Source organism: Tachysurus fulvidraco, chromosome 20, assembly GCF_022655615.1.
Source record: "Tachysurus fulvidraco isolate hzauxx_2018 chromosome 20, HZAU_PFXX_2.0, whole genome shotgun sequence".
In the NCBI taxonomy this organism is placed as follows: domain Eukaryota; kingdom Metazoa; phylum Chordata; class Actinopteri; order Siluriformes; family Bagridae; genus Tachysurus; species Tachysurus fulvidraco.
Genome location: NC_062537.1, coordinates 1,066,350 through 1,093,443, shown reverse-complemented (window position 1 = coordinate 1,093,443; position 27,094 = coordinate 1,066,350). Strand labels below are relative to the sequence as shown.

The following is a 27,094-nucleotide window of genomic DNA, read 5'->3' as shown; positions in this document are numbered from 1 at the left end:
AGATTGAAAACTGCGACCTATTAAAAAAAATGGAGAGACTGAGCTGCAAATGGGGCGGATATGAAGTCATGAAGCTCAACCGCAAGATATGAAAGTTGTTTTTTTTTTTTCTTGCGGCAGTGTGAACAAGTGTCGCAACATGAATTCATATCACCATGGAGCCTATAATGCGTGTATGTGAGGATGATGATCATGCATGTGCAAGAACGTGTTATGTGTGTGTGTGTGTGTGCGCCAGAGAGAGAGAGAGGGAATGTGTGCGCGCGCGCGCTCCTTCACTCAGTAATTGGCCGTATATTAAAGATAGTTGCGCCGCTGCCCTCTCTAACACAGCAATAAAGCCCACTTAGAGTGTTTATTAAAAACACACTCAGAGAGAGAGAAAGAGAGAGAGAGAGAAGGAGAGAGGGGGGAGAAGGGAGAAGGAGGGAGGTGAGCGCGAGGAGGCAAAAACTATGAACAGGAAAAAATATTGGACTTTTTCCGCCATCATTTTTTGTCTTTAAAAAGTCCAAATGACCACTCAAATTGGGTAGTGCATCATTTTCTGTCACGGCGCTGAAAGCGTGCCAGACAGTTCTAATTCATCATTTCGGTGATTTAATAGCTGAGAAATATATTAAAATAATAAAAAGAAGGCTGAAATGCCCTGGATTTGCGGTGATAAATAGCCCTCCCTGGCCTGATCGGATTAGACGCGCTAACAGATATATTGCGGTCAGGATTCACGCAGGCACGCGCGATTGTTTTCCAATAAAAAAGTTGCATATTAAATTCCGACACAGAAGAGGAGGGGAAGAGGTCCTTCCATCTGCAAAGCCTCCAGAAAAAAAAAACAGATGGAAAGAAAGGAAAGAGAGATGAATGTGTGCGTGGAGTATGCAGAAAGTAAAATGTGCCTGTGCGCGCGCGCCTGTGTGTGTGTAAAGTTGTGCTGTCTGCAGAATCACAAAAGGCCAAGCAGGTTATTATGTGTGGCCACTTCCGCATTTGCACTTGCAGCGTGCCTGCGATAATATCCCGCGCTCAGGGCACCATATTAACATGTTTCACAAGCTCATAAACTTTAATTTAAACACGCACACACACACACACGCGCGTACGCGCGCGCGCGCTCATACCCATCCGGTATCTCCAGAGACCGCATAGAAAGTCTCATCGTCCTCCGACTCATCAGCGAGCGCTTGATTGTAATTAATTAGCTCATTTGTTTATGCAAATGTCTGCAATTAAGTCATATTGTTTGTTAAAGAGATCATTTTCCGAATCCTGTACTCGGGTTGTTCGTCTAATTAGGCACATTAGTGTAAATTTGTAATTAACAGAGCGTAATTAGGAGGGAGGGAAAGGAAAGAAGGGAAGGAGCGTGGAGGTAATACAGTCATGAGAAACATGGACTTCAATCAAGTGTGTCTGTGGTTTCTGTGTGTGTGTGTGTGTGTGTGTGAGAGAGAGAGAGAGAGAGAGAGAGAGAGAGAGAGAGAGAGAGAGAGCGAGCGCACGTGTGTGTTCTGTGTGTGTGTGTTCTGTGTTCTGTGTGTGTATGTGAGTGTGTGTGTTCTGATCATTGTCTCTATAGTGGCTGTGCATTCACTCATCCTCCAAATCCAAATTTATTTGTCGTTATTTACAATTTCTCTTGATTTTCGAACGCTGTGTAATGGAAAGAGGTATTTCCTGTTTACTACCAGTTTTTTTTTTACCAGACAAAAATCGTACCTTGTAAAATACTTTTGGTTCCTGAGTTTCTGAGATCTGCAGACTACTTACCCAACCTTTACGCCGTCGAGCCACAATGTGACTTGTGTATTTTCCACTTCTTACATGGAGATCGTTTTCTCAGTTCTGTGTAAATCAGGACTGACATGTTACACAAATGCACTCGTTCTAATACCTCACACTTTCTATACATCGGTGCTCCGTGCAGATGTTTGTAACCGGTGAGATTTCTACAGAGTAAGGAGATGTTCATTAAACATCTGGAGAGCTCCGGTGTCAGAGATGGAGCTGTAACTTTGTTTTCTGGTGTTTTTCAGACAGAGGAGTTACATGACAAGCTGCGTTTTTTTAGTCTTAGGAACCTCAAGTGATAGAATAAAGAGAAGCTGGTGAGAGAGAGACTCTTTATACCTGCTATAATGCTGGGGAGATCAGGAACTAAACTATTTCACTAATTATAAATAATATAAGCAGCTTGGTGATTTCTTCAGTAATAAATAAAAAAAAGATAATCATCAGAAAATCGCAGCGGTATAAGAGGAATAAGACACTTCAGCTACTTCACTGTACCACACCGTCGCTGGGTCTTTTCCTATAACCCCAGAGCTTGGCCTGTTTTATCCTACACAGCTCTCTCAGTGCCGAACTCAGATCCATCCTCACACCTTTAATTATAAATGTTCGTGTGAAGAGAGAGAATCTGTGTGTTGGGTCAGAGTGATGGAACACAGAAGGGTTAAATCTCTTTCATTATTACTCTCGGAATCGGCCTAAGGGGATGCAAGTATAAATGATCAGAGAAGAGAGGAGGAACGAGAGAGATGAAGTGAGATGAAAACAGAGGAGAAACATACAGAGAGAGAGATAGAGAGAGAGAGAGAGAGAGAGAGAGAGAGAGAGAGAGAGAGAGAGAGAGATCTCAGAGCAGACTCATATAAATCATAACAATCATAACCCCAGGACACTTCATGACAAACGGGGGGCTTTTGAGAGAGCGAAGAGAGAGAGAGAGAGAGAGAGAGAGAGAGAGAGAGAGAGAGAGAGAGAGAGAGAGAGAGAGAAGAAAAGAAAAGAGGACAGCATGAGAGACAGGCACATTGAACCATGTCATTATTTAAGCATAAAGGCTAATGATGTGCAATCACTAGCTCTCCATTGTTCTCTCTCTCTCTCTCTCTCTCTCTCTCTCTCTCTCTCTCTCTCTCTCTCTCTCTCTCTCTCTCCCTCCCTTTCTCTCTCTCTCTCTCTCTCCCTTTCTCTCTCTCTCTCTCTCTCTCTCTTCCACACACACACTTGGACATATTATTACAATAGATATTATTAATATGAAGCAATTTATTCTGGCTTTGACACATTTCTTTGCCCTCCAGCTACCATACTAAGGTTAGAAGTTTCACATTAGCATAAAATTAATATACATGCTTGTTAGGGGTTTTTATGCTAGGCTAGTTTTTACGCTAAGCTAGCACTGTACTGTAACTAGCATTATTTTAAGTTGTCTGAACACCCGGGAAAAATTAGCATTCCTTCTGGAACTACCCAACAAAGCTAAAATGTTGCAGAAACGTTGTTGGAACATTTCTATACAGTATTTTAGTCTGTTTTCTGATCACCCAGATAATTTTGTTCAGACTTTAGCTGCTTAGTCGTATAACATTGAAATCCCAATCCTCCAAATACAAATGTTGCAGAAACGTTGTGTTAATGTTTAGAAATGTTATTTTATCTGACCAGTTAGAAAACCAGACACAGTCTGCTAACCTCCACTTGAAATCTTCCATCACATGAATAATACATACGATAAATACGTAGCGTTATGAATTATTATGTCAAATCTATTGTTAGCCTGCCATTGAACAGCAATGAAACCCATGTAGCTGTGCTAGTGGATGTTAGCATTATATACGTTAATGGCAGCGATTAGTAAAACTAGTCAGCTACTTAAAAAGCTCAACAGAGATAAATGTTGGTCCACGTCTCGTGTCCACAGACATCCTTCCTGTGTCTTTGTTCAGCTGCTGGGTAACAAGCGGAGAAAAAAGGTAGTAATTGGTTTTTAGTTTTAATTTCTTTGTGTTTAACACAAATCAGCGAGTTCTATTAACGCTGAGTGGGCCGCCGTAATAAGTGTGTGTGACCTGCAGGAATGTTCAATCATCAGTCCGTGTAGAAGGTCTAATGATCTGCTCATCTCAGACACTTATTAAGGACATCAGTCTCTCTCTCTCTCTCTCTCTCTCTCTCTTTCACTCACTTGCTCTCCTTCTTCTTGTCTCTCTTAAGGAAAGCTAATTAAAATAACCATTTGGCAGCCCAGCGTCCTAATTGCTATTCCCATCATCGCTGGTCGATTGGGAGGTTTGAGAGAGATAGAGAGAGAACGAGTGCAAGAGAGGGGGAGAGAGAGTTAGGGAAAAGCAAAAGATGAGTGAGAGAAAGATTGATAATGAGATAATGAGTCATTAGAAGCATACATTAGTGCCTAATGCTCTCTCAATCAGCTTTAGTTCTTCTGTCTTCTGCTCACATTTTAGCGCTCTCCTTCCATCTCTCCGACCATCACTCTGTCCATCTCTCTGTCCATCTTTCCGAGCCGTTCGTCTTCATGCATTTGTCCATCTCTTCGTCTGTCCATCCATCTTTTATCCTTTTGTCCGTCTTTTCACCAGAACGTTTGCTTTCGTCCATTTGTTCATTTCTCTATCCATCCATCTTTCAGTCTCTGTCTATTCATTCTCTCCATCCGTCTGTCCATCTTTCGGTTCATCATTATGTCAGATTGTTCATCCACATCCTCGTCTCAATCTGTCTCTCTGTCCATACCTTCTTCCATGTGCCCAGCTATTTGACTTCGTTCATCATTTCTTTATTTCTTTTCTCGTTCAGGTTCATTTCTCTGTCCATGTCCCCATGGTTCAACCTCTGTCCATCATTCACCTCCCTGTCTCTCGATTCTCTTCACCAAGATGTCCATCTAACCCTCTATCTCTCCATCCATCTGTCCATACACTGTGTGTCAGTCTGTTCATCTTCCTTTGATCTGTCCATTTTTCTTTTCATCTGTCCACCTCCTTCATCGAACTGTCCATCCAGATGCGTTTCATTCCAGTCCCTGAACAACTCCGACCAGCCGTCTATAAGGTGTTAATCTCACAGTCAGTCTCTCCATCCTTTTCTATTCATATCCATTTCATATGTATTCTGATGGATCCAGCTTTCCATCAGTTCATTTATCTTATGTCTATTACCAATTCTGCCATTTTATCCATCTATTTGTCCATCTCTTAGTTGATCTGATAATCTCTCAATCAGTCTTCTTTTTTTCCTGTCTGCTTTTCATCAACTGCAATGATTTTGAAAGCTTTTTAAGTCGCTCTTTAACTCTACAGAAACTTGTATAAATCGTTATCGCTTACCATAGATCTGTTTAAGACAAGACATCATTGGAAGTGTGTGTGTGTGTGTGTGTGTGTGTGTGTGTGTGTGTGTGTGTGTGTGTGTGTGTGTGTGTGTGTGTGTGTGTTTTGCTCCATCTACTGGCCACACTTCACATTACAGCTTTACTTATTAGAAAATATTGCTGACCACAGATTTTTTTTCCCGACAAAATATTTATTTTGAAGTCATCATATTGAGTTTTTTTTTTTTATTTGATTTTTATTTGATAGTGTGATATTGCTCGGTGTATTTATATGCGTCTGAATAACAGACAAATCTCCAAGAGACACTGAAGTGACATTCAGGAGGACATTACTGAACGATAGAAGGCGGGAATAAATGAGATAATAGCCGAGTTATTCCGTGATCACGGATCTTTTCCTGATTGCATCATCCTGTTTACTGAAGTGATCAGGACCGCGGTGTGTCCTTTTTCTATAATCACACGATTTCCTGTCGTTTATGCAACAAAAAAGAAGCCGATTAGCGGAAAGTTTAATGATTCCAGGAAACAATCCAGGAAGATCTTAATCATCACCATGCACACAGACTTCAGAGAGACAGACAGGGAGGAAGTGAGACAGACACAATTAATAATAGACACGAATCATCTTAATTTATGAGCTGCAGCAGTGTTGGGGTCCAAAGTGATTTGCATTGAAAGAAAAAAAAAACCAAAAAAAAAAAAACAAACAAACAAACAAAAAAAAACAATGATCATTATTAATGAATTATTAATACGATATAAGTTTTTACATTCTACTCCTAAAGAACCATGTTAAGCGTATATATATTTTTTTTAGTCACTTTTTTACCACTTATTTTATCTTCCACTGATATCAGGACCCAATTTTCAATTAGTTTCTCATCAAGTCTGAGAAAATTCTGATTTAAATTCACGACTAAGTCACTATTGTAGGTACGGTGGTGGTGACGGTGGTGAAGGGCACGTGCTGCCCGTTGGTCACCGCATCTGTCCGTTTCCGGTGTAAGATCTCCCGGTTCATCTGACACCACGAGCAACAGATGCAGAAACAGGAGACCAGAATGTCTTCACACAAACTGCCCTAAAAACAAAACACATCCTTGTGCTGCTAAGTCATAAGATTTTCATTCTTTTCTTGTTTCTAAACACATTTGAGAAAAATGTGAACATTTTTGACAGATTCGTCACATTATTACTTTAATTAAACTAGCTAAAGTAGCCAAACTAGCTTATCTTTTCAATAGCTTTTAGCCTATATTAAGCCACGCCCCCTAACTATATCTGACGCTGATATTGAGGAAGAAAGATGTCCATGTTAAGTGTAAGAACCGTGCTGTTTATCTATATACTATAAGTCTCAACTTTCCTATTTCTTAATACATCTGAGAGAATTGTTTAATGTAATTTAATGACAAATTCATCACCTCAGATTGGAGGGTAAATAGGGGGCTCTATAGCCATGTTAACAAATTGCTTAACATCTATGCTAGCTGTTTAAATGGTCGTCTTATTTATTAGTTTCTGTTGGTTTCTGTTTTAATTTACTTGTTTCTTTATTTATTTATGTTGACCTCACGAAATAAAGTCTACTATGTCTAATGAAGTTTAACTGTTGCTTAAAAACATCTAGTTCCTGTCTATATTGTTACATTTAGTTCCATTTGATACCATGGTAGTCATCCAACATGGTTTTATTTTCAGTTCTATTCAGTAAAACCTCATTAAACGCTTTTTTTCCCCCCTTGATTATGAAGGTTTCACAATGAAGTACAGCACTCACCGGGATCCCGTGCTTGTATCGTACGGCCACCCTCATGGACAGAGTGACAGGAGGAACACACACCCCTAAGCCTGTAACAGCCATTATTGCAGGACCAAGAAAATCCACCAGAGGGAGACAAAAACTCTCGCCGAACTCAGACGAGGTTCTGCAGGCGAAGCAGGGAAAACACCAGAACGCACAACAGCCTGAAATAGATGCTAATGTTATTATTGATTCATTATCCCTCATTGAAGCTTTAGATACTGTTAAAAATATCTGTCTCTACAGTATGTTTTACAATATGGACTTAAAGGCATGTCTATATTTTTATATACCCAGATTGCTCAGGGATATACCCAGATTTCTATGCAAATACAGACTGCAAATGTGACCTGTTATAAAGGTCTGAGGCAATGAACATGAATTAATGGCTTCCATATATGGATTTAAAGATCAGGTTCAAATTAAATAGAGACATGCCTGAATTTACATATAATGACTGAATAGGCACCTAAAAAAACTCTAGTCAAACCTCTGGAATCATCAATATGAATGTTTTTGATTGTTTCCGCTCACATGAATCCATGTCCTGGCAGCAGTGGCACAGTCCTGAACTCCACGCTGTGACCATCGGCACCGCCCTCGGCTGCTGCTGGATAACTACAGCTGTGGCGGCCATGATGCTCAGATGCTCGAGTTCTCTGAAAAAAAAATCATTATTATTATAGAGAGCATAATATAATCCAAAGGTCGGACATTCGTGCTTGGCCTTTTTCGTTTGTTGTGTACATTTTTAACACAACCACTGTATTTCTGTACATTGTACAGATCTGTGTTAGTGCAGTGAAGGAGAAAAGAAATGACAGAGCAAGATAAACAGGCTGCATTTCTTTCAACCTGCTCATCCGGTTTTCTGTTTTAAAAAAAAAGAAACAATTCTGACTAGTAAAAAATATCATCTTAAAGTTTTTACTCATGACACAGTATATTAATTAACCCCCTGAGAATTAAGGAAATAGATAGATAGATAGATAGATAGATAGATAGATAGATAGATAGATAGATAGATAGATAGATAGATAGATAGATAGATAGATAGATAAATATATTCATTTTCAGCAAACATGCTACATGAGAAGCTTTTTATAAAAATCAATTTCAAATCTAAAACGTATTTCTAAGCTCGCAAAATACAATGTGAGGAATCTTCTCAGATGATTAACTCCTCAGACGTAATTATTGATAGCTGTTGTCATTTTATTAATGTGGTCCATTTCATGAATAATTGTATTATCTGGTTTTACCTGGGTTTGTCGAAAGCTGTGTTGTCTTCGTTATCAAATGTGAAATGAACCTCCTTGTAGTTATGTAGGTATCTCAAACATGCACACACACAAACACACACACACACACACACACACACACACACACACACACACACACACACACACACACAAAGACACACACACCGTGATGGACATCTGGAAGTAGAACAACCTGAATATTCCTCCAGTGTTTCCTCCATGTGATGAACGCAGCGGATGATAGACCTTCTTTTCTTTTCTTCTTTCTTTTTTGACTGTATTAATGATCTCTGTGATCTAGCAGGCTAACAGATGGAGTTAAAGTTTTTAGGGAAACAAAAGATTTATAATTTATAAATTTATATGCTTTATAACCCCATTCTTGATTATAGTGCTTTATAATCCCACACTGTGTTTCTAATGATTTATAATCCCACTCTCCATGTTTATAATTATTTATAATCCCACTATCTTGTGTTTATGATTTATAATCCCACTTTCCATGTTTATAATGATTTATAATCCCACTCTCTGATGTTATAATGATTTATAATCCCACTCTCTGGTGTATATAATGATATTTATAATCTGACTCCCAGTGTTTATAATGATTTATAATCCCACTCTGTGTTTATAATGATTTATAATCCTACTCTCTGTGTTTATAATGATTTATAATCCCACTCTTCGTGTTTATAATGATTTATAATCCAAATCTGTGTATATAATGATTTATAATCCCACTCTCTGGTGTATATAATGATATTTATAATCTGACTCCCAGTGTTTATAATGATTTATAATCCCACTCTCTGATGTTATAATGATTTATAACCCCACTCTCTGGTGTATATAATGATATTTATAATCTGACTCCCAGTGTTTATAATGATTTATAATCCCACTCTCTGGTGTATATAATGATATTTATAATCTGACTCCCAGTGTTTATAATGATTTATAATCCTACTCTCTGTGTTTATAATGATTTATAAACTCTCCACTCTCTGCTGTCACTCATCACCTTCACCTTCCCCATTTATTCTAGTTCCTCTCCGGGTTTCTTCCTGATTATCGAATCACAGAGATTTTCTTTGCTACCTTTGCCTCTGACTTGCTCATTAGGGATAAATATTTGTTCCATTTTAAACTGTCTCATTTTTAGTCTATATTTTATAAATTTCAGTGAATCTGATTTTCCACAAGATCCCATGTGCTCGCAGTTGTTCCTGATGATTCAGTAAGTGCTTATGAGTTCTTCCTGGAACAAGTATATGTATTTTGATACCACATGTCTCTTTAAATGACACACACCTCCATTACTAACAATTTAAGGATTTCACAGTGAATACTTGTGCAATCATTATCTGTATTTATTTATTTATTTAAATACGTTTTCCAAACTATTTTAACTTTTCCAGCAAGTTCATTGTTATATTTTATTTTGACAACAACATTAATAATACAACTTGAAAGAAAAAAAAATCCAATACATGGAGGTAACGTTTACAGAACTCTAAATTGTCATGCGATTAAAATACTGATGAACAGAACCTTTAGATAAATAAATAGGTTTATACAACACTCTGTTAAGGAGGATTTTTTTTTTTACAGATCAGTTCTTTGGCCCGGCTTTGATCAGGGTGATGGGAATCGAACGCACTTTCATCTCACGTGACATCTGACACCAGACGCAGGGCGTACAGAACGTGGCCATCACACAGTCGTTACACAGCGTGCCCTGTGAAAATAAAATAGTTTGTAATGAAGCAACAACTGGATTGAGGTTTGTGTGTTGCCATGGTAACACACAGACCGATTGCCTTGGTCTTACGTACTCTTGCTAGAATTCAAATTTAACGTCACGAACAAAGAAAGTTGACGGCACACATTCATATCTCGATAAAGATCGACTCCCAGTTTTGTAGAATCTACAGTAAAGTTCATTTTCTTCAGTTTAGAATAAAACAGTTCAAGTTAAACACAAAATCGATCATGGATATTGGTTAAATGAGAAACAAATAAGGAGGTAAATTACATAAAGCAGTTTCTATCTGGTCATGAAGTACAAGTGGTTTTATAGTTAAAACTAATCGCACCTTAATGCCGTAACGGTAACGCATGGACACTCTCATGGCCCATGTGGCAGGTGAGGCGATACCACACATGTCCAGCAGGGGGAGACATAAGCACTGGCCATATTCTTTAGTTTTCTTGCAGGCGAAACAAGGGCAGCACCAAAACACACAACAACCTAAACACACACATACAGGCATTTTACTTAAACAATCCTCCTCTAGACGAAACAAATGCTAAATTACATGTCAAAAATATACACAAACACACACACACTAATCATCTTTACACCACAATGCTGTTGAGTTCTGGATCCTGATTAGTTAGAATGTGTTAACAGCAGTTCCAGATAGTAGAACAAGTTTGTGAACTTTAAGCCTCCTGACATCTTCAGGATGATGGAGGGTTTGTTGTTTCTTTCTACATTTGTTTTTGTCACATTAACTTCCTGAAAGAAAATAACTAGAGGCTTGTGACAGAATGAATGTTCTGAAATGCAAGTGGAAAGTTTTCTTCATTGGTAAGAATTAGAGGAAACATTCCAGGATGTGCGGTTAAAGGACAAGTAAATCAGTAATCTTACATTCAGGCTTGTTGTCGCAGCAGTCACAGATCCCGGAGCCCCACTCATCAGACTCTTTGGACTCCAGCACTGCCTGCGGCTGTTTAATCACCATCTTGGTCGTCATTTCTGTCGCTAAAACACACAAACATTATCATCTGTGGAGGGCTGCTGAAGTGAGAGCCTCACATCTTCCATCCTAAATATAATCTCTTATCCTACTATTTCCATTTTTAAGGTCATTTCCTGTATGTTACTCCTCTCACAGGCTTTAAACGTGACAGTTACTCAAGCTCAAGTCGATTTCTGCTCAATACCATGATATCCATTTGTCCATCACACACATGCAGACATTTAGGATGTTTCACTGCATGCATCACTTAAGGTCAAGTTCTAGAGACAGTCCCACTGAAAGGGTTACTACAGTAAGTAGTAATACAGTACTACAGTAACTAGTAGCTACGTACATCAGATGACAAAAAAGAACAATGTTATAACATATTATACCTTTTAACATACAATACAAAGACTCGTCAGATGAAGATGAAACTGAAAAAACTGACCTTAATTCACATCAATTCAGCATTTCTCAGTTACACAAATGCTGCAATCAGTCACATTTCCAGTCTACAGATTCTATAGCAGGATTTTTATTCAAGAGATATATTTAACATGAAAGTTCAGGTTTTCTTAAACACTCAGGACAGGGATATTCGATATGTTCTTTAAATGTGGGGAAAAAATAATGTCTCTTTTTATTCTACAAGAAAATAAAAATAAAAGCCTTAAATGTAAATAAATTTGCAGGTTGAAATGAAATTTCATTTTTAAATATATATTACATTATATTTTATCATCTCATCATTTGTTTTCCCTTTTAAAATCACCTGTTGCTGTGAGTGATGATAATTTTATTACATTTTTGATAATCAGCATGAAAGCAATGAACCGGAGATTAAAGGCGAATTAAAATTCCAGAAAACAGAATGGAAAGTTGATGTAAATGGGTAAAGAACGAAGACACTAAGGATCTAATTGTACTCCAGACTTTAGTTGTTTGTTTAATATTTTCTGCACTGATATTTAAATCTTTTAGGTTTTCCCTCCTGAAGATAAACAATAAAAAACAAAACCTCTTCTTTAAGAATATAATGATCAGATTAATCCTCTGCAGTTACTGTAACTTGTCCAAGTGAACTTCTGAAGAGTTTATAAATTCCCTGCACATTTATGTTAGATGATGCAGTTAACACTCACCTGTGATCTGCTGTCTGATAAACTCACCGACTCAGACTTACAGCTTCCCACAAGAGCTCAGAGCTTTATAAAAAAACCACCAGGAGAAAAATCCCCCTGAACCTGTCCGACCTGAACACAGGGTGCGGTGCTGAGACGAAACTCGGGCCCTGAGAGCCACATACACTGCGAGTTCGAGACGCTCTTGAGTCAGACATTAAGAGATTAAATCAAGTTCGACTTCAGTCTGACTTTGTTTATATTACATCAAAGCTGGATGCTAAATAAAGCATGAAACCATGCCGCTACAATTCAACCCAAAACTGACAAGTAACAAGAAATACAAAAGCTTTTCACAACACAGTACACTGTACAAACACCACATACATAACAGAAAATATTGTGTTTGCAACTTGTTTTTTACTTTAAAATTCTTTCATCAACATGCCTCTGTAGATTCACTTTGCTTTAACAGATTACCCACAATGCCCTTTGACATCCTGCGTCCATAACAGTGCTGCAGGATTTCTCTTTATCTCGGTCAGTGATGCAGCAGAGCTTTAGTACCAGTCCAGGCTTTGTTACATCTGTACGTGATGTTAGAAACAATCCTCTCCCAAAGCTTCGCGCAAGCCGATTCTCAGCTCAGTCCAACAACTGCAATGCATTCTGGGAAAGCAATATCTCCACCGCTTCTATACTGAATCTCTCATTATGATGTTTTGGAATACTGGTGCATGAGAGAAGCAGCTCTCATTCTTTATTTTGTCTTGTTTAATAGAACAAGTTTTGAGTTTTTCCTCAATTAATAGAAAGAAAGAAGTTTTCACCAGAGCTTCTAACAGGAGCAAAGAAGATGGAGGATCATCCAACAGACTAGCAGCACAATCACCAAACACACCACAGATACTTTAATATGAACACATTTAATGTGTTAGGTGAAGTTTTCCTTTTAACACGTCACAGATGAATCACACTCTTTTAGCGATGGGAATTCATGGAATTCATTTGATTCAACTCATCGAACAGAGTCGACTCTAGAGATTCCTGATTGTATTAATTTGCCTGAACTAAATCTGTAGCTGTGGATGGGACAAAAAAGATCCATGCAATCATACATTTACATACATACATACATACATACATGAATGGATGAAAAAATAAAAAGGAAAGGATAGAATTTAAATGAAAGAGACAGATAGATAGATAGATAGATAGATAGATAGATAGATAGATAGATAGATAGAAAGAAAGAAAATACCTACATTCGTTTAAATCCATAAATGAATCGAAGAAGAAAGAAGAGAACTGCAAGAAAAAAAAAATATTTAACTCATATTGGTCCCTCAATAGTCATTTAAAAGAACCGAATCAACGAACCGATTCATTAAAAAATGACATCACTATTTTTGTTAAAATGTTATTCTTTTTAGGAATCGCAAGTTATGGGTTTTGTCAGTTGGAAAACCGGGAAAACCTTGGAGACCGAAGAGCTGAAGAGCTAGAGAGCTGTTTAATGTGTGAAAGTGACCGACTCCGTGTGTTTGACTCACAGAAATCTGCACACTTCTGTGCCTCCACCACGTAGAATGACTTCGATTTGGACGCCGTGTTGAACGAGAGTGAAGCTCAGTAGAATTCAGTAGAGTTGCTGCCACCTGGACGCTGGGGCAAATAACACAGGTGCTGTAAATGATCACGAGGCGCGTGCGCGTACCTGAGAAAAGCGCGAGCTCGCGGGCGTTCTTCAAAGTGTAAGTTCAAATCATTAACGTCACTACAGGTGAACTCGCGTGTGTTGAAACGCGCATGCGTCATTTTAGCTCACGTTCTTTTATAGCTCAAACAAATCTGTATCACTTCACCCACATCATCATCATCATCATCATTATTAGTTTTATGTTTGTGCAGATTAATATTTACTATAAACGTTACTAAATTTTTCTACTAGTTTGTGGTTTTTGTGGCTAATACAGTATTAGCATGGATACGAGACCTGTTATTAGGTTTTAACCAATTTGTCGCATTCAGACATCTTTTTAAAAACGAATTAAAATAAATCTAATACTTTATTTCGCGCTTTAAAGTCACTTCGGATTCATGTTAGTACAAGATTACAGTTTTTGTGCTGATGTTGATTTTATCCAATAGGATGAGGCGACCTTAATCACGTGATCTTCACTAATAGCGATTGGATTTAAGTTAACGGTTTTTTAACAAAACGGCAACAAAACCGGATGTAAAAACAAATGAGAGAGAGAGAGAGAGAGAGAGAGAGAGAGAGAGAGAGAGAGAGAGAGAGAGAGAGAGAGATGGACAGATGGACAGATGGACGGACGGATGGATGGATGGACGGACGGACGGACGGACGGACGGACGGACTGATGGATGGATAAAGTTGTCAGGGAGGAGAAATAATCAACAAAAAGTGAGTAAATTTGAGAAGTTTCAGTGTTTATATACAGAAACAATGCATTGTGTGTTAATATGTTAGTGTGTACACGTGTGTTATTGGTGTACACGTGTGTTATTGGTGTACACGTGTGTTAAGGGTTTGTAAATATAACTATTGCTGTGTAAATCTGTATAACTGCCACATAAACATATGATAATTTGGGATGTAAATGGCTGTAATGATTGTTGTGTAATGAAGCAATATGTCATAATCCATGAAGAGTGAAATGATAGTAAATATAATTAGATAGATAGATAGATAGATAGATAGATAGATAGATAGATAGATAGATAGATTATTTTTGTCATTGCACAGGGTACAACGAAATTAAGTGACAGTCCTTATGGTGCATAAAATGGTGTAAAAAAAAAGTATACACATAAATATAAAAGAATAACATCACTGATCCAATAAAATACTATTTAGTTGAGATATTAAACAGCTGAGACATTGCACTTAACACACTGCAGGTGTGAACAGTAAAGTTTACAGTAACGTAAAAGTTAAGTTGAAATAATATTAAGGTATTGGACCTTCAGTGTCTTCTGTACAGGTTTGTGGTTGGGAATAAACAAACAATCAAACAAACAAACAAATAAACATATAAATAAACAAATAAGAGGTTTTGAACATTCAGTGACAGTGAATATGGACACAGAGGATGGGATGTTGGTATTCAGTTGAAACATTCATACAAGTCTAATATTGTTGTTCTGCATTACTATTACTATTAAGAGTGGACCAAATCTCAGAAGTCATCCTCAGAAGTTCTGCTCTGAATGTAGGTTTTTAGTGACCTGATGGTGTCGCTGTAGTAACAGTTTCTAACTAGGACGTGGATTTTATTCATGTGGAACACAGACGAGCGTCTAGTGAACTGATACAGTGATAAGTCCCAGTGTGTTGTGACACTCGACCAACCAGATTAATCCGGAATAAGACCAGAACTTACTGCTGTATAAAGTGGAATCATGCATCGTTTGTGTGTCTGTATGTGTGTGGACTAGTTTATTAATGTTTTTTTGGTGTTCCCATGGCAGTGTGTGTTTGTGATGACCTTAGCCTCAGGTTATAGAATTTTAGAGATATTGTATAATTAGATATAATTTGTAATATAATTCTGATCTTCACCTACAACTACCAAAAAAACGTGCTTCTGCTTACACTAACCGGTATACACTAACCGGCTCTACCGGTATGACGTCACCGCGTTGCTTTCGATCACGTGACTGTGAACGACAAATCGAAACGAGGCTCTTTGGGGGATTTCAGAGAAGATATTAATTCCACACAATAGGAAGTTTGCAAATAACTGAAGAATTTGTGTGAAAACTTTTTTTTAGTCTCTGATGCGCTCTTTGCCCACTAGATGGCGAGCAACATTACTTATTAAGATGGCAAATAATTCGTGGTGTTATCGGCTCCTTATTTTATTTTGATCTTATTTACACCACAGTTCTGGATTGTGATTGGTCGGCAGGAGTCGATTAAATCTCTTAAAGCGACGGCTAACAGTTCTGATGATCCAAGAAAAGTGCAGTGTTCTTTTTTGGAGATAAGAACAGTAAACCTTCTCTTCAGTTCCATTGAGTAAACCTCATTTTTAAACATTCACTACATCCATTTTATTTGTTTGGCTTTTTTAGTGTGCAGAGACTGTAAAAGTCACGTCTCAGTACGTTTACTCTCTGCTAATGGAAACGTTTTTAGCCAAGGAAAGTTCTGGTAAAAAAAAATGTCGGTTCAATCCAGAAGCAAGATAATCACACTAACAATCACATCCAACGTATATAATTATATATAATAAGAAAACCCTTAATCATGACAGAATGATGACAGAACAATAATGAACAATGGAACTCACTCATCATTTCCCTCCCAAAGAGTCAACTGTTGCACCTCAAATGACTCGTTTATAATGACTCGTAATAATTTTTCTCTAAACAAACGTTCTGCCTGCTAATTGTTGCTTAAAAACTTTGTCTTAAACTTAAAACACCTGAAATAGTTTTCTAAAATCATCTTCACTTCTCCTCTACTTTCTAATGACCTAATGTTGTTCCTTTGCTATGAACATCATTGTTAAATCAGTTTTCACCCAAAATATTACACTGAACAATTAATAAAAATAAACGATAAAAAAATGACAACTGGAAAGAATTCACAACGTTCACAATTTCCTGTTTATTTACATAAAATTTGCATAAAATTACAATAAAAAAAGTGAATTTCTAAGATGATAAACAGTATCTACAGCTATTTCTCCTCAAAGTTGAAACTTTTTTTCCTTTTATTTTTAAGAGAAAAACAAAACAGTGCACACACAAAGCGTTATCTGGGGTTTAAAAAAAAGACATTTTTGGGGAAGAAAGAATGGCAGGAATGTGATGTGGAAGAGGTGAAGAAGAGGACACGGTTTATAAAATAAAGGTTAATATTTACTTTTGGGCTGAGAATAAAGTCATGAGATCTGCAGGATCAACGGCAAAGCTCGAAAAACAGAACGCTGGGCGTGGAAGGTGGGAAAACTGATGCTTAGCTCACTTCATTTCTCAAGGACTGAAAGTAAAAAAAAAAGCGCAAGATGGAGATGTAAAGGGATGTAGTTAGTGTTTAAACTAAAAAATATAATATTAATATATATGCCATCATTGGGGAAAAGATGGAAGACATTTTGTTCACCGTGATTAAGGATTTTATCTAGAAAACAGAGATAGACGTTTATCCCTGAGTGTGTCGTGCTTCAGTATACTTCAGAGAGAAAAATCACTCCGCCTCAAATCATCCTTCTGTATAACAGCATGGATTTACAGATGGGGTGTGTTGTGTTAGGAATACAAACTTTACAGCAAGAGCAAAATAAAAACAGGACAAAAGGCACCATTAACAATGGAAGAAACGAGTACGACTGAAAAATGTAACGCGTCGCCGCAGGCCAGCTGTAGAAGTCGCCCTGATGTACTGATCTCTGAAAGGTTTGCGTTAAATAAACTGCACACTGCTCTCAGCTCAGCCACTCAGGAAAACGTCCACCAGCTCGCTGCCGTTGTTGATCTGGTTCTAAGCGGACGTGAGCCTGGCACTCAGACGTACTCCTTAGAGCTGCTTGGGGGTCGGGACTTTGGGTACGCCCGGGTGGAAGTCTGGCGTTTGGAGCAGGACGCAGCTAGCAAAGCGCCGCCAAATACGGTGAGGAACGTTCCGGCCCAGGCGACGAAAATTGCACCGCCGAACTCATACCTGCAAAGAACATGGACATGAATTAGGAAGAAGCATCGGTTGGAGCGGATCGTAGGGATGTGTTCTGGTTGCCTGACATAACGATAACAAGCTGTTCAAACTTCTGTCTAATCATGCTTTTAAAATCAGAAATTAATCTGATCAGGATTGAGGACGACTGGAGACAGCCCATAATGGTGCTTTTAAATGTCTTCATTTTTTTCCTGTATCAGATCAAATTTTTGCTCATGTGTCAAACAACACAATGTAAAGCTACAAATGAGCTGAAACAACTGAGTAATAATAAAAAAAAAAAACATCCATTCCCCATCAGTCGCTCTGTTTTACGAAGCGTCCGATATGGAGCACGAGCTACTTAATAAACATATCCTTTCACTTCAATCACTTTTCAAGTTATTAACACTTAAGTCTGCTCTTTCTTTGTAATCTTGGTCTCGAGAAACAAAGAATAAACACATCCCTCTGTTTAGGCTAATATCGCTAATCACACACTTACTTTGTGTTGACCGGAGTGAAGGGACTGTAGAAATCCTGAATAATCTGGTAGGAGAAATACGAGCATGCGGCTATGGAACACAGAGCTAAAACAGAAACATAAAAAAAGAGAGATGCATATTAGCATTGTGCTACATGACTAGCAACACTTGAGACATTAAAGCTCAAGATGTCCTAAACATTCGCTACATCAGAATGGAGGTTTATTCAGCAGTTCACGTGGTACAGAAGCCGTAACAGGCTTCTCTGGCTAAGAAAACATCTAGCAAAGTGTGACTTCTGTTATGTTCTAGCTTCTAGTTTGATGTTAGCAGAAGAAATGCGACTTGCCTCCCAGCAGCAGGACGATTCCTCCGACCATGGCAATGCGAGATTTTTTCACTTTGTCATCGCCGCCACAGTTAGTGCACTTCATGCCCATAGAGGCCACGCCCAGTCCGATCACGGTCAGGAGGATACTGATAATCATCAGAGCACGAGTGGCCTGGAGAGCACCTACAGAGAGAGAGAGAGAGACGATGTTAGAGTTTTGACCATGACAGACACTTGTTTATACAGGAGACAAAGTATTTTTGTTTTTGTCCTGAAATCTAAATCGGCAGTCAACACCGGGAGGAACCACACTTTACCCTCTTTAGCTTATAAACCAAGAAGTGCTTTGTTCCTGCTCTTAATGTGACAGGAAACACAATCTTTCAGTGAAATCGACTCAAACACGAGTAAAAAGTCTTAAAAAATAAATCTCAATAAATTTTCCTGGACATTTCAGTGAAGAAAAAGAAACAGGAATATTTATCTTGTAAAGTTTGTGATCTCCTCTGAAGTGTGCGTGTTACATTGCAAAGTGGCCGTGAGTGTCAGAAAGGAGAATAAGTCAAACTCATGAATAAATGAATTAAATCTGTAAGACGATAAGGTGCTACGCAGCGCTGTATTTCACAAAAGACCTCATAAAATTATTAATGTCCAGTTTTAACGACGAATAAAGGCACAGATCTTTGTTGCTAGGCAACTCCTGCTTAATGGACTGATAATCATGACACCAACTAAAACGCAGTAGAGCTTTTTAACGGTGTCTGTTGTTTAAACGGTGTTTAACTCTATAACCCGAGTGTTTATGAGATGGGGTTCGAGTTGGAAGCTTCTTTATTCCTGTAAACCTACAGAGAGTCTTAAAGAGGGACCACGACGATGAGACCTTTGTTCAAAGTAGTTCACACAACTTGAGCGGATTTCGCGCTCATACAGTTTTATAAACCTCAAATTCCTCAGATTTGAGCCTTGTTTATTGACCCAACGTGATTTAAAACTCATCGTAAACTCAGAAAGAGAAATCTGTTTGTAGAGCAGCAGATTCAAACCCTGATTTCTGTCCATACCGGACCTTCTGTTTGAATGAGTCACATACTCGCTCTCATGAGGCCGAAATCCCATCCCCCAACTCTCCACCTGCACTCAGGTACAAACCGGTTCCAGCCAGAATACTCTTTCGTGTGTGTGTGTTTTTTTCTCTTTACATGTGAGATCTCATAGAACAGGTCTGACCACTCCGACTGTCGGGAAGGTAGACGAGAAAGAGAGGGGGGGAGGAGTGTGTGTGTGTGTGTTCTTGTTATAAAGAAAAACCCACTGTCTCTCTTCCTATTCATTATCAAACAAAACATTTTTTCAAGAAACCTAAAAACCCACTACAACTTTCCATCATAATCATCATCACCAACAGAGAAGCTGGAGCTCATCCAGACTTTTCCGGTTCCTAACAGCGCAGGTTATCATAAACGGCTTGAATGTGTTTGTTCATGTCATAAACGGGTGTACAAGCGATAACGCCTTATCATTCTCAGATAGCAAAGTCAAACAAACAAACACTCCGAGCTCCAAGTGTGAAAAAAAAAAAAAAAAAATCAGACAGGATTCTGGAAAAAGCTGCTAATTCTAATTTTCAGATCAGAAAATGTGGGAATTTGGATAACACGGACTCAGAGATTCAGAGAGAAAGACGAAGAGAGTGTGTGTGTGTGTGTGTATACGCATGTGCAGATGCCTTCACCTGAGCGCCATAACATTTGCATGGGCTAGTTTTTAGAATAATGATGCAAATCTCTCTCCCCACCCTGATACTGAAACCATGAGAGGACTTTCCACCCGTAGAGGAGGAGGAGGAGGAGGACATGAGCCGATCTGCTGTGTAATGATTACTGATTACTCAACCCACTGCATAACTCCTGCGAATCCTCACTCTTTTACAAAACATCGGAGTTCAAATAAACACACTTCTGTCTTATATATCCGTCATGTACGTCTCCAAGCTGGAAAGATGTTCAGTCAATTTACTCAAAGCAGGAAGTGACATTCAGCCATTTTGGTCATTTTCATAACTTATTTGTTCCACGTCCCTTATTTCCTCTTTAACCCTGAAGCAGCGATGCATTCAAATCATCACCGCACCCTCCTCCAAGGAAAAAGAGAGAGAAACAAAAGAGCCTGGCAACCTACGGGTGTGTTACCTAGGGGTGAGGTTTACAATAAACACACACCTTCGACCAATGCAGGAACGAATCAAAGCTTCTTTTGTTGGGGGGCAAAAAAAACCCTGAAGCCCTGAAAACTGAGCATGACATTTTACACTAAAACACTAAACTCCACCTGCTGCTACAAGACCGTGAAATAATGTATTCATTAAAGTCAATAAATCCTGTGTTAATTAAAGGCTGTAATAAATCACAAAGAGAACAGAGGGGGAAAAAAAGAGAGTTACAGCTTTGTGCCACATGATGCCGCCTGAATAATTATTATCACAGTGGTGTGAGGTGGCGAGCGTTCTGCGCATGCGCGCTGACAAACCGCGCTCCAGAGCCGATCACCGTCCGACAGGTCGAAAATCTCTTAGACACCAACATGGAGGTTAATAAAATGTTTCCTCTTAAATTATAAAATTAACAAATCAATTAAAGCGCACAATAAATTGATCCAGAAAGTATTAAAAGTAATAAAAGACTAGGATTTGTACTTTTTAAAATGTATGTTAAGGAGTTGATTTTTTTATATACATAGGGATTTAATTAAATATCTATAAGTTTTGTTGTTGTTCTTACCGTTGAGCTGCAGCATGGAGTCGTAGATTTTGCACTGCATTTGCCCGGTGCTCTGGTAGGCGCAGGACATCCACAGGCCCTGGTACATGGCCACGGCGGTGATGATGTTATCGCCCACGTAGGCCGACATTTGCCACTGGGGCATGATGGTGCCAGCTATGAGCCCAATGAGTCCGATCACAGACAGAATAAACCCCAACAACTGCAGCCCTTTATTCGCCATCTCTATGTTTTTTTGTTTTCTTTTAAAAAAAAATCCCTAGTTTTTGTCCTTAAAAGTGCTTCAAAAAGATTTAAAAAAAAACTTTTTTTTAAGGTTTAATGTAACTAAAACCCTCCAAAAGTGAAGAAAAAAGAAGTTTCCCGAGAAAAACAAAGTGACTTTAAATCCTTGTGTGAGCTGAGAAGGTGAAGCACCTGTCTTCAGAACCGCACCTTTAATGGCGACGGGAACGCGCATTTAAAGCAGATGCGCGCGAGGGTGACTAAAAGTGGGAGGGGCAATACTCCAGTTTCGCCCTCGGTCGCTTCTGCTCTGTGATTGGACGAGACTCGGGATGCACCGAAAGACGTCACCGTTTCGAGGATGATTAACGTTTCGGTTTAGAAGAAACACAGAGTTTTGGGCATTTCCGACTCTTTTCAACGAGTCGAATCAATTTCCACGAATCAGCATAATTGAATCAATTGCCAATTCCTCCTACATATTCTTCTATGGCTTTGCTTTTCTTTGCTAAACTGTGTCTGATACCATTTCATAAAATATTAAAAATATCAAAAAATATCGGCTCCTAAATGCGAGTCTACTCTTTCTATTCAGCTACTAGAGCCGATTCAAAGAGCCGACTCTATCGATAATGACGTTAAATGTTATTTTTAGTTTATTTACGCTTTAGCAGTTTGCATCCGGTTATTCCATTTGTCTCTTTGAAATGTATTTAGTTTCTGTATTTTTCTGCAACTAAATTAAATCATTTTAATTTAAGGCAATAACATTTCCATAACATTATATTATTAGTGGCCACACTGTACATTATGAATCATATCTATAAACTCACACACATGCCTATCATTTGATTCAAATAAAAATTATGTTTTGTTCCCCCTTTATTTGCAATCGGTGTAAACAGTAAATGTGTAACAGAAGTGGAAACTAATATTTTTAAGTATACAGTACAATATAGTAAAATTGTTCAAACCGTAACTTATTTTCTGTTGTAAATAATGTCAGTCACTAATGACAGATAGACGCAGTACATATGATTAATTCTCTCGACTGACCAGAAATAAGAGTTAACGAGAGAAATAAGGAAGAATGTTAATGCAGTTAAGATCCTGGTCTTCATCATGGTGGACCTGGAGTCTTTCCCAGGAACAGTGAACTTCACAGAGCCACAAACTAACTCATGAACCTGTTATTATGGTCCGTTTTTATAACCACACCAGACTGTTTATTTAAAAAGGAAGTTCAGCATTTCAGAAGTTTTGTGTGTGTGTGTGTGTGTGTGTTTGTGTGTGTGTGTGTGTGTGTGTGTGTGTGTGTGTGTGTGTGTGTGTGTGTGTGTGTGTGTGATGAAATAAATCACAACATTATCCGTGTAATTTGTAGCATAGGGCTGAAGTAAATATGTGTCATCTGTAAGAATTGTTTTATGAAAATGCTGCCTTGCTACCAACTCCCGTGTGACAACATTACATCAACATCAACACAATAATGACACGAGGGGTTCACACACTCATACTTCATACTTAGTGTTAACACACACAATCACACTGTGTTCACACTCTCATCTCTCACACTCTCTCTGGTCATACACTCAGTGTTAACATACACTCACACAATCAGTGTTCACTGTTTGTCACATACACATACAGAGTACAGTGAAATGCTTTTATGATATTCCAGGTTATTATGAGGTCAGAGCGCAGGGTCAGCCATTGTACGCTGCCTCGGGAGCAGGTGAGGTTAAAGGACTTGCTCAAGGACCCAACATTTATGTCTCAGCAGCTTGTGGGCTTAAACCCCCGACCTTCTGATCAGTAACCCGAAGCCTTAACCAGTGAACCATCACGTCCTCATAGTGTTAACACACAAACTCACTCAGTGTTCACACTCACACACTCTATTGTGCTCCTCTGCATGATTAAATAAAAGTGTTGTCCAATAGATGGAATGTCAGATCCAAAACCCCATCAGTTCATTAGGTTTCCAAGACGAAGTGTAAAATGTTTAACAATTTCATGTGCAGATCTCTGAAGGCAGCACAGCCTCTTCAACTAATTCACTTAAAAAATCATTATAAACTTCAGAGAGTGGGATTATAAATCATTATAAACACCAGAGAGTGGGATTATAAATCATTATAAACACTGAGAGTGGGATTATAAACCATTATAAACACTGAGAGTGGGATTATAAACCATTATAAACACTGAGAGTGGGATTATAAACCATTATAAACACTGAGAGTGGGATTATAAATCATTATAAACACTGAGAGTGGGATTATAAATCATTATAAACACAGAGTGGGATTATAAATCATTATAAACACAGAGAGTGGGATTATAAATCATTATAAACACTGAGAGTGGGATTATAAATCATTATAAACACTGAGAGTGGGATTATAAATCATTATAAACACAGAGTGGGATTATAAATCATTATAAACACAGAGAGTGGGATTATAAATCATTATAAACACTGAGAGTGGGATTATAAATCATTATAAACACTGAGTGGGATTATAAATCATTATAAACACTGAGAGTGGGATTATAAATCATTTTCCTTTCCCCTTCCCACGCAGTCCTGTGTGTAGTTTTGAACACACCTTGTGTGTGTCATTTGAAAGAAAATTGTAGAAAATGTTTGTTTCATTCACTTCCTGTTTCGCTTTGTTCCCTTTCAGTATTCTATCACAGACTGAATCTCTTCTTCACTCGTTTCGGTGGGGAGCGAGTCATTACAGACACACACCTCACCCTTCGAAACACAAGGTCACATGCTTGTAGTCATTGTGTAGGTGTATTTTTTGTTTTATTTGATTGTTTGTTTTGATGACTTCAGCTCTCAGGAGTCTGCCTGTGGTGATAAGGAGAATGTGACGGAAAAGAATCTACTTTTCAGTGATGTAGTAGTTTGGAGTAACAGGATCAACATAAACATGCTCAGTAATGTAGCCTGAGGTCGTGTGTGTGTTTGGCGTGTAAACATTTAAACAGGTTGCAGTTCGTACTTAAGCTCATGTAATTCGATAATAATTTCATTACAATTTTACACAAATATTTTTGCATGTTTTAATGAGGGGTGCCAATAGTTTTGGTGTTGGCAGTTTTGATTTAATCAGGAGGACAGGAGTGAATATATCACTTCATCACTGTCACATTTCTGCTTTGTGTTTGAATTATTAGTTATATGTCAGATATTAACTCATAATATCAATATAGTATATATATATATATATATATATATATATATATATATATATATATATATATATATATATATATATATATATAAATGTGTGTGTGTGTGTGTGTGTGTGTGTGTGTGTGTGTGTGTGTGTGTGTGTGTGTGTGTGGATGTGCTTCAACTGTAGCGAGTAAACTGTTTCTTCTCTGACTGGACTTCCGGGGAACAAACAGTGTCTGTTGAAACTGGTTTTGCATGCACACACACACACACACACACACACACACACACACACACACACACACACACACACACACACACACACAATATTTAACCATCTTTCACATATTGTATCAGATTGTATCATGTGGTGTTATGTTGGTATGGAATTTCACACACTATTTCTCTTTTTCTCTCTCTCTCACACACACACACACACACACACACACACACACACACACACACACACACACACACACACACACACACACACACACACACACAGTGTATCAGAGACCTGGGCTTTATTAAATACACTTAAACAATTGAGTTCCAGTGAAGTAATCTAAACTCTCAAGGGATGATGACTCACACACACACACACACACACACACACACACACACACACACACACACACACACACACACACATAGGTACAGGTTTCACATTAAATTTAATTGTACCTGTTAATTATCATTATTAATTATAAAAGTTATGTGTAGAAATATTGGAGGTCCTTCAGATCATCGCTTAGATTAATTGTGTGTGTGTGTGTGTGTGTGTGTGTGTGTGTGTGTGTGTGTGTGTGTGTGTGTGTGTGTGTGTGAAAAAGAAAGTGTTTTTGAGAGTGTGTGTAGTCTGGCAACCGTTAACACACTTACCCATAAAAACACGCACAAACATGATTTGAGTTACAGCACATTAACGTCACCTGCATGACACTGACTCAACCCTGACACCTAGTGGATAACAAACACACACAGAAATTCCACAGCAGTCAGTTTACAATAATACAAATCTATCACTGGTTTATTCAGTAGTAAGTTCCCCGTCCCTCCTCAGATATGTGTGTATTACAATAAGAAACACAGAGGCCAGGTTAGGAAGGTGTGTGTGTGTGTGTGTGTGTGTGTGTGTGTGTGTGTGTGTGTGTGTGTGTGTGTGTGTGTGTGTGTGTCTCCTCATTGACCTCTGTCATGTCCACAATAGTCCTGGCTGGTGGAAGACTTTTCCTCTCTTTCCTTTCGGAAGACAGTAAGAATGGACTGGCTTTTGTTTTTTTCACTCGGAAGACTCCATCTGTTGTTGTTGTTTTTGCACAGAAAATAGAACCATTTAATAACTTTTCCCATTATTTCAATCAAATGTGCAAGATTTCAGAGTTCATTTCTTTTCCTTTCAGAAGGAATCGGATGTTAGCGCAGCGGCGAGATCGCAGTGTTACAAAATGATGGCAAATCAGACCTGGTTAAATCTGTTCACAAACAAACATGACAGTTACGTATTTACAACAGCAACAATCTATCTGTACAAATCACCAGCTAAGCAAACAATCGCAGGTTAAAGAGGAAATGGAGCAACTCACTAGTTAAGGTTTTGAGGGGCGGGGCCAAGGAAGCATTTCCAGAAAGGGGCAAAAATGGGGTGGGGCTAAAACCAAAAAAATTGTCACTAAAGCAATTTGGACAAGCTCACACACAAAACTATAGATTTAAGATTTAAAAAATAAAATGATCACAATTACAAAACACACACACACACACACACACACACACACACACACACACACACACACACACCAAAACACAGCCTTCATTAGACAGGAAGTGAGATACTGGAGTAGGCATATGCTCATATTCAGTTAGATAATGTAATAATATACCACCTTATATAGCAAGCCCAATATTGTTGTCATGGAAACAGCAAAGTACGGATGAGACAGATATGTTACGATGCGTACAGCCTAAACTCTACTAAAGAACTGTTCTGAGGGGCGTAGCCTAATATTCTAATGAGCAGTTTGATTGAAAGAAACTTGCTAGGTTAGCTTCGTCTGCTACGTTAGCTTTCGCTTGCTAGTCAGTTTATTCATGTGATACATCAGCACGGATCTCATCCACACTTTAACTCCGCCCACTTTACCGTTAAAAAGAAGAATTGTGGCTGAATATCAGCACATGCCCATCAGGAAGTCTCCTGTGGGCAAAGTGAAGAAACAAAACTCACACAAACCAAAAGTAAAAAAAAAAATCATCCACAGAAAATGAAATGTTAAAATAATAATCAAACTCATTATACACATCATTT

At 38.3% G+C, this 27,094-nt stretch overlaps 3 protein-coding genes across 5 annotated transcripts; all 3 read right to left on the bottom strand.

The window, feature by feature from the left end:
* Positions 1–5,751: 5,751 nt before the first annotated feature.
* On the bottom strand, positions 5,752–8,317 carry LOC113650254 (placenta-specific gene 8 protein-like). Its single transcript, XM_027158461.2, has 4 exons — positions 8,210–8,317; positions 7,482–7,606; positions 6,924–7,111; positions 5,752–6,224 (listed from the first exon to the last, which is right to left on the bottom strand). The coding sequence occupies exons 2-4, from the start codon at positions 7,582–7,584 to the stop codon at positions 6,060–6,062; spliced, it is 456 nt and encodes a 151-aa protein (XP_027014262.1). The 5' UTR covers positions 7,585–7,606; positions 8,210–8,317; the 3' UTR covers positions 5,752–6,059.
* A 1,317-nt stretch (positions 8,318–9,634) lies between these two features.
* Positions 9,635–13,835, bottom strand: LOC113650375 (cornifelin homolog B-like). 3 transcript variants are annotated; one of them, XM_027158709.2, is made up of 5 exons: positions 13,637–13,835; positions 13,349–13,391; positions 10,869–10,982; positions 10,309–10,463; positions 9,635–9,950 (listed from the first exon to the last, which is right to left on the bottom strand). In XM_027158709.2, exons 2-5 carry the CDS (start codon positions 13,362–13,364, stop codon positions 9,825–9,827), a joined length of 411 nt encoding a protein of 136 aa, XP_027014510.1. In that variant the 5' UTR covers positions 13,365–13,391; positions 13,637–13,835; the 3' UTR covers positions 9,635–9,824. The 3 variants fall into 3 exon arrangements, with proteins under 3 accessions (XP_027014510.1, XP_027014513.1, XP_027014514.1); XM_027158712.2 differs by lacking the exon at positions 13,349–13,391 and having other exon boundaries at positions 13,637–13,833; XM_027158713.2 differs by lacking the exons at positions 13,349–13,391; positions 13,637–13,835 and adding an exon at positions 12,105–12,245.
* Positions 13,836–16,702: 2,867 nt separating this feature from the next.
* cldn7b (claudin 7b) lies at positions 16,703–21,824 on the bottom strand. Its single transcript, XM_027158708.2, has 4 exons — positions 21,369–21,824; positions 18,604–18,768; positions 18,275–18,359; positions 16,703–17,778 (listed from the first exon to the last, which is right to left on the bottom strand). The coding sequence occupies exons 1-4, from the start codon at positions 21,589–21,591 to the stop codon at positions 17,622–17,624; spliced, it is 630 nt and encodes a 209-aa protein (XP_027014509.2). The 5' UTR covers positions 21,592–21,824; the 3' UTR covers positions 16,703–17,621.
* Positions 21,825–27,094: the final 5,270 nt, after the last annotated feature.